At 55.9% G+C, this 7,108-nt stretch overlaps 1 protein-coding gene across 1 annotated transcript; it reads left to right on the top strand.

Annotated features, from left to right (window-relative positions):
• Window positions 1-829: 829 nt before the first annotated feature.
• Window positions 830-5,538, top strand: CHEK1 (checkpoint kinase 1). The gene is made up of 11 exons (XM_010581476.1): window positions 830-1,106; window positions 1,214-1,278; window positions 1,374-1,443; window positions 1,536-1,724; window positions 2,646-2,750; window positions 2,825-2,920; window positions 2,999-3,107; window positions 3,527-3,704; window positions 4,641-4,772; window positions 4,870-4,971; window positions 5,443-5,538. The coding sequence occupies exons 1-11, from the start codon at window positions 830-832 to the stop codon at window positions 5,536-5,538; spliced, it is 1,419 nt and encodes a 472-aa protein (XP_010579778.1).
• Window positions 5,539-7,108: the final 1,570 nt, after the last annotated feature.

Below are 7,108 nucleotides of genomic sequence, written 5' to 3'. Positions count from 1 at the left end.
GTGCCCACCGCTTGCCTGCTGCTTGGCCATTGAATGCCCCTTATGTGGCCACTGCTTGCCCCCGGCTTGCTCACTGCTTGGCCATTGTGTGCCCCTTACGTGGCCACTGCTTGCCCCCTGCTTGCTCACTGCTTGGCTATTGCGTGCCCGCTGCTTGCCTGCTGCTTGGCTATTGAGTGCCCCTTACGTGCCCACTGCTTGCCTCCTCTTTGCTCACTGCTTGGCCATTACTTGCCTACTGTACGCCCTGTGTGTGCCCACTGTTTGCTCACTGCTTGGCCATGGCATGCCCCTTGCGTGCCCACCGCTTGCCTGCTGCTTGGCTATTGAGTGCCCCTTACGTGCCCACTGCTTGCCTCCTCTTTGCTCACTGCTTGGCCATTACTTGCCTACTGTACGCCCTGTGTGTGCCCACTGTTTGCTCACTGCTTGGCCATGGCATGCCCCTTGCGTGCCCACCACTTGCCTGCTGCTTGGCTATCGAGTGCCCCTTACGTGGCCACTGCTTGGCCGTTGAGTGCCTCTTACTACATGGCTACTGCTTGCTCATTGCTTGGCTATTGTATGCCCCTTTAGGCAGCCACTGCTTGCCCCCTGTTTGCTCACTGCTTGGCCATCACTTGCCCACTGCATGGCTACTGCATGCTCTGCGTATGCCTGCTGCTTGCCTGCTGCTTGGCTGTTGCCTGCCCCTTGTGTGCCCACTGCGTGGCCATTGCACACCCAGCGTGCACCCGCTGCATGCCCATCGCACGACTGCTCCACGCCGCCCGTGCCTGCGTTGCCTGCCTGCCCCCTGCCCGCTGCCTGTCTCCCGTGGCAGCATTTCATGCCCATTTTGTGCCCACTGGGCACCCCGCTGACCCCCCCCGCCCGCCCCAGGGTGCAGCTGGCCGTCAACCGCCGCACCGAGGAAGCCGTGGCCGTGAAAATCGTGGACATGAAGCGAGCGGCCGACTGCCCAGAGAACATCAAGAAGGAAATCTGCATCAACAAGATGCTCAACCATGAGAACGTCGTCAAATTTTACGGGCACAGGCGGGAAGGTGCCACGCAATACCTCTTCCTGGAGTACTGCAGCGGCGGCGAGCTCTTCGACCGCATCGGTACGCCGGCTTAAAGATACCTTTTGTTTTATATAAAACGATGCTTTAAAAAATTAATCCCTAAACGGTTGAGAATTATTCTTCCCCTTCTTCTTCCCCTCATGCAGAGCCGGATATCGGGATGCCGGAGCCAGAGGCACAGCGTTTCTTCCAGCAGCTGATCGCCGGCGTGGTGAGTGCGGCAGCGGTGATGCCAGCGGCGATCCCCACGATGCCGGTGACGATCGACGATCCCCGCGTGGCGCTGACCCTTCTCTCCATCCCCAGGTCTATCTGCACAGCATCGGCATCACCCACCGTGACCTGAAGCCGGAGAACCTGCTGCTGGATGAGCGAGGTGGGGGGGAGGCGGCGCATTCCCTCTCTGGCCCCCATTTAACTTGAATTTTGAATTTCGAATTTGAATTTTGCATTTGAATTTGGACCCAGATAACCTGAAAATCTCTGATTTTGGCTTGGCCACCGTCTTCAAGCACAACGGCCGGGAGCGGCTGCTCAACAAGATGTGCGGCACCCTGCCCTACGTGGCCCCCGAGCTGCTGCGGCGCCCCGAGTTCAGGGCTGAGCCCGTCGACGTCTGGGCTTGCGGCGTGGTGCTGACCGCCATGCTGGCCGGAGGTGGGCCGCCTGCAATGTAGAGGGGGACCTATGGAATGCATAAGGTGGGGGGGGTGCGCAAGATGCTCAAGGGATATATGTGAAATGGGAGGGGGGTGTGTGCGTGAAGGGCGTTTAGATGGGTAGGGGATGCAGAGGGGGTGTATACGAAATGCACAGGGGGTGTACGTATGGAAGGCATAGTGGGAGGGATGTCTGAAATACATAGGGGGGATGTATGAGATGCATATAAGGGGGATGTAGAGGGACATACGATGTGCATAGCAGGGTTGTATGAAATACTTCAGGGGGATGTATGGAAGGCATAGGGGGACATAAAATGCAGAAGGGGAATATATGAGATGGTGGGGGCGGAGTATGTGAAATGCTTAGGGAGGTATGGAATGCATGGGGGGCAATCCATGAGATGCAGCGCCTGGTTCAGAGCAGAGGCGCCTGGCACAGAAAATCACCGCAGTGGCGTAGTCAGTGCTGCTGTGTGCTGGGGCACGCCACAGAGTGTCTGCACGTTGCAGGGTTTTGCATGCCACGGGGCTTTTGCACGTTGCGATGCTTTTGTGTGCTGTGGGGCATTTGCAAACTGCAGAGTGTTTGCACGTTGCAGAGTGTTTGCACGTTGCAGAGTGTTTGCACGTTGCAGGGCTTTGCGGGCTGCAGGGTGCTCGCACACTGCAAGGCTTTGCACGCTGCAAGGCTTTGCACGCCATGGGGCTTTTACACATCATGACGCCTTCGCACGCTGTGCACCTTTGCACATTGCCCCCTTTGAAAAACCACGCAGGACTGGTCTTTGTTACCACCCCCCCCTTGCAAAAACTCTCTGTGCAAATCTTGCTTCGCTGCCTCCTTGGCTGCATTTTTGCCCTTTCTGTTCTCCCTCTGTCCCAGTGCAATAACGCAGTGGGTTTTCCCATCCGGCAGAACTGCCCTGGGACCAGCCCAGCGATAGCTGCCAGGAATACAGCGACTGGAAGGAGAGAAAAACCTACCTCCCACCTTGGAAGAAGATCGATTCAGCACCCTTAGGTAAGCGACCGGCACCCGGCGGCACCTGATGCCACGCCGGCAGTCGCCATTTCCCACCCCCCCATCTCCCCCAGCTTTGCTGCACAAGATCCTGACGGAGAGCCCGACGGCGAGGATCACCATCCCCGACATCAAGAAGGACCGGTGGTACAGCAAACCCCTCAAAAAGGGTAAGGGGCCGCCGGGGAACGTGCTCGTCCCCCCAGATTTGGGGAGGGGGGGTTACTGGGTGTCTTGTCCCTTTGCAGGCGTCAAGCGGGCTCGCATGTCCTCGGGGGGGGTTGCTGACTCCCCTGGTGGCTTCTCCAAGCACGTCCGATCCGATATGGACTTCTCGCCGGTGAAGAGCATGCTCGGGTGAGCCTCCGGTTCCTTTTGCATCCCCCTCCGCGTGCTCCCGCTTGCAAGCGCGCACTTGGGTGATGCAAGTCGCCTCGCTGCTGTTTGTGCTGCTGGGGTTCGTTGCGCCTGTGCAAGCGGGAGCTTTCCCACGTGTTTCCACGCCGCAGGGCTTTGCGGGTTGCAGGGCTTTGCACCCTACGAGGTTCTGTGCTTTGTAATTCTTTGCACCTTGCAGGGCCTTCCCTGTGTTTTCACCGGGAGGTGGTTTGGTAGAAACCACGCGCGAGCCTGCGTTTACCCTGCTCGCGTACGCACAGTCGTGCAAAATCCCAAAGCGGTGCAATTCCCGTGCTCGAATATCTCCCCGTTCCCCATCCTCACGATCTCTCCTTTGCACCGGCGTCCCTAACGTCCCATCTCCCCTTGCATTGCAGCGAGGAGAAAGCAAGCTACTCCACGTCCCAACCGGAGCCCGGCACCGGCGGGACGCTCTGGGAGAGCGGGGCGGCCAGCATCGACAAACTCGTGCAGGGCATCAGCTTCTCCCAGCCCGCCTGCCCCGACCACATGCTGGTCAACAGCCAGCTCCTCGGCACCCCAGGCTCTTCCCAGGTGCTGCGCGGTATTGGGGGTGCAGCTCCGTGGGTTTCCTTATATCGGGGTGCGGCTTTGCAGTATTTGGGGTGCCAGTCTGCAGCGTTTGTAATATCGGGATGTGACTTTGCAGTGCTGGGGGTTGCGGCTTTGCAATGGTTTTCGTCTCGGGATGCAGCTTTGCAAGGTTTTATCGTCTCGGGATGCAGCCTTGCAATATGCGAGGTGCAACTCTGCAGTATTTGGGATGCAACTTTGCAATATTTGGGATGCAACTTTGCAATATTGGGGATGCGGCTTTGCAATATTTATCACCTCAGGGTGCAAGTTTGCCACATTTGCGGTGCAACTTTGCAATGTCTTTAGTATCAGGGTGCAACTTAGTAATGTTTACGGTGCAGGTTTGCGGTGTTTATAATAGCAGGGTGCAACTTTGCAATATTGGGTATGTGGCTTTGCAATGTCTATCATCTCAGGATGCAACTTCATGGTGCAACTTTGCAGTATTTTTACTATCAGGATGCAACTTTGCGATGTTTGGGGTGCAACTTTGCAGCATTTACAATATCAGGGTGCAACTCTGCAGTATTTGGGATGCAGATTTGCATCTGGTTTACGATATCGGGGTCCAACTTGGCACTATCTATAATATTTGGGGTGCAACTTTGCATTATGTATAAGATTAAGAAGCAACTTTGCAATATGTATGATATTAGGGAGCAACTTGGCAATCTTGGGGATGCTGCTTTGCAGTATTTATAATATTTGGGGTGCAACTTTACAATATTTCGAATGCAACTTTGCTGTCTGGGGGATGCAACTCGCAGCATTTACCATCAGGGGGTGCAGCTTTGCAACGTTTATCCTCTTAAGGCCGGGTCAGGGGGTTTGCAGAGCTGGGGCTGCAACTTTGTGGGATTTGTAACCTTTGCAACCGGTTTTGGGGGCCGGCAGAGCCCGTGGCAGCGGCTGGTGAAGCGGATGACGCGCTTCTTCACCAAACTGGACGCTGACGGCTCGTACCGCGCCCTGAAAGAGGTCTGTGAGAAGATGGGGTACGGCTGGAAGAAAAGCTGCACGAACCAGGTAGGGATTGGGGTGCAAAACCGGGGGGGTGGGACCCCACCATGCTGTTGCATCTGCAAATAATTTGGGGGATCCCCCCTTTACTGCCCTTTTGCAGGTCACCATCTCGACCACGGACAGGAGGAACAACAAACTCATCTTCAAGGTGAACCTGGTGGAGATGGAGAGCAAGATTTTGGTGGACTTTCGCCTCTCCAAGGTGAGGGGGGAGGGGGTCAGGGTGGGCGCACGATCTTGCAAGACCACGCAAGGTGGGCGCGACGCCGTGCGAGGTTGGGTGCAAGGTGCTGCAAGGCCATGGGAGGTGATGCAGGACCATGCAAGGTTGGGTGCAAGGTGGCTGCAAGGTGAGGCAAGGCAGCATCGGGTGGGTGCAAGGCAGTAGCTGATGGGCACCCATAAAATGGGTGCAAGGAGATGCAAAATGGGTGCAAGGTGGTGCACAGGGAGTGCAAGGCAGTACATGGTGGTGCAAGGCAATGCAAGGTGGGTGCACGACTGCAAGGCAGTGCACGGTGGGTGCGAGGTGGTGGAAAGCGATGCGAGGTGGTGGAAAGCGGTGCGAGGTGGATGCAAGGTGGTGGAAAGCGGTGCGAGGTGGGTGCAAGGTGGCGGAAAGCGGCGCGAGGTGGGTGCAAATCAATGCAACCGCCCGCCTCTCCCCGCACAGGGCGACGGCCTGGAGTTCAAGAGACATTTCCTGAAAATCAAGGGCAAGCTCAGCGACATCGTCAGCACCCAGAAAGTCTGGCTGCCCGCCACCTGAGCCCCCTGCACCCCACCTGCCTCCTCTTCTTCCTCCTCTTCTTCCTCCTCTTCCTCCTGGCGGGGCTCCCACGGCAGCACCCAAAGGCCGTGAAGGCGACCAGCCGTGCACTTCAGATTTTAAAGGTTCAATAAAGCGCTGGGGGGGACGAAGCGATGCCGCTTGCTGCAAGGGGGAGGTTGCAACGTGTCCCATCCTGCTGCTGCCAACGGAGGGTGCTGGGCTGGCCTGATGGGTGCAGCCAGGGCGCTGGGGGCAGGGGGGCCCGATGCAAACTGGGGGCCCTGGGGTGCTCCACAGCCCAGCAATTAAAAAATAGCAATTAGGAATCAATTTCCCTCCCTCCCCCAGCTTATTTTCACCCCAAAAAGGGGTGCTGGCACCATTTTGCCTTGTTACCCCAAATAACTCCATTCAGCCCAGCCTCCCAACCTGCAGCAGCGTTTTGCCCCAAACCCTGAGATTTGCGGCCAAAAATCCTCCCCGGGGATGCGGGGAGCTGCTGTGCATTGGTGCGATACAACCCATTTTGTTCCATATTTTGGGGACCGTGTTTTGAATGCAATACAGCTTATTTTGGGGGGTGGGGGGAGGATCTCAACAAGTGAGGGGCTCATTCACTCTGAAACCTACTGATGTCATTCACGCTGAAACCTACTGATGGCACAGCATTGCTCAGCCAGCGTAAATCCCACCTCGGGATCTCTTGCCAAGCCGTGCAGCCCTAAACCAGCCTGTTACACCCTGGCAAGGTTTAGGGGCTGGCCCTGCCGCCACCCCCCCGCCTTCCTGCCCTGTCTTAGGGTAGCGGCTGCCCTCATTTTCCAACCTCTCTAATTGCTTTTCCGAAGGGCTAACGAGCCAAGAGCTGCCAGGGATTGTTAGCACTGGAGCGAGAGAGGAGAGATGGGGATTAACCCCTTCCCCCCCCCAAAAAAGAGCATCCCCCCCTCAGAAACCCACCCCAGGGTGCAAACCCTGAGACATCTCTGCAATTTCTCCCCAAAGCTGCATCAGCCTTTAATTATTGGGGTAGAAAACACTCTTTTTACTTGTTTTTCCCTGTTCTGGTTGTTTTTTGGTTTTTTTTTTTTTAGTTTTTTAATATCCCTTTCCCCCGCCTTTTTTTTTTTTTTTTTTTTTCCGGTGGGAACCCCCCTTTGGCGAAGCAATTAGCGGCGATTTTTTAATTGCATATTTATATTGCAGCCGGGGAGCGAGACCCCGGCAGCGGGCGAGGGGGAACAGGAAGACGCCGCCTCCGACCTTGTTTGCTTTTCAACCAGGATTAAGCACTTTTAATTGTCCCAGAGATCACAGATTGCGGCTGGGGAGGATAATTAGGCTGAATACAGGGTTTTCTGGTTCACTCCCTCCAGGAATTTATATTTCTAAAGGAAAAAAAAAAAAGCTTTGGGAATGCGTTGGGAATTAAGGTTTTTGGGGGGGGGGGTGCAAGGCTGGACACAACTTGTTGCATGAGTGGGTCTCACCTTTGCAGGCTGTGAGGGGAAAGCCTCCCCTTTAGCAACAAATTCTTTTTTCACCTATTACCTGCTGTAAATAGGTT

This window comes from Haliaeetus leucocephalus, unplaced genomic scaffold (genome assembly GCF_000737465.1).
Source record: "Haliaeetus leucocephalus isolate CR32 unplaced genomic scaffold, Haliaeetus_leucocephalus-4.0 Scaffold773, whole genome shotgun sequence".
In the NCBI taxonomy this organism is placed as follows: Eukaryota; Metazoa; Chordata; class Aves; order Accipitriformes; family Accipitridae; genus Haliaeetus; species Haliaeetus leucocephalus.
This window is presented reverse-complemented; position numbering and strand designations above follow the sequence as displayed.

Bases quoted from the DNA above. Each gene is read 5' to 3' on its own strand.
- CHEK1 (XM_010581476.1), top strand. From the start codon at position 830: ATGCCCATTTTGTGCCCACTGGGCACCCCGCTGACCCCCCCCGCCCGC. The intron at 2,751-2,824 runs GTAAGCGACCGG...CATCTCCCCCAG, and splicing joins GATCGATTCAGCACCCTTAG to CTTTGCTGCACAAGATCCTG. The intron at 3,108-3,526 runs GTGAGCCTCCGG...CTTGCATTGCAG, and splicing joins CCGGTGAAGAGCATGCTCGG to CGAGGAGAAAGCAAGCTACT.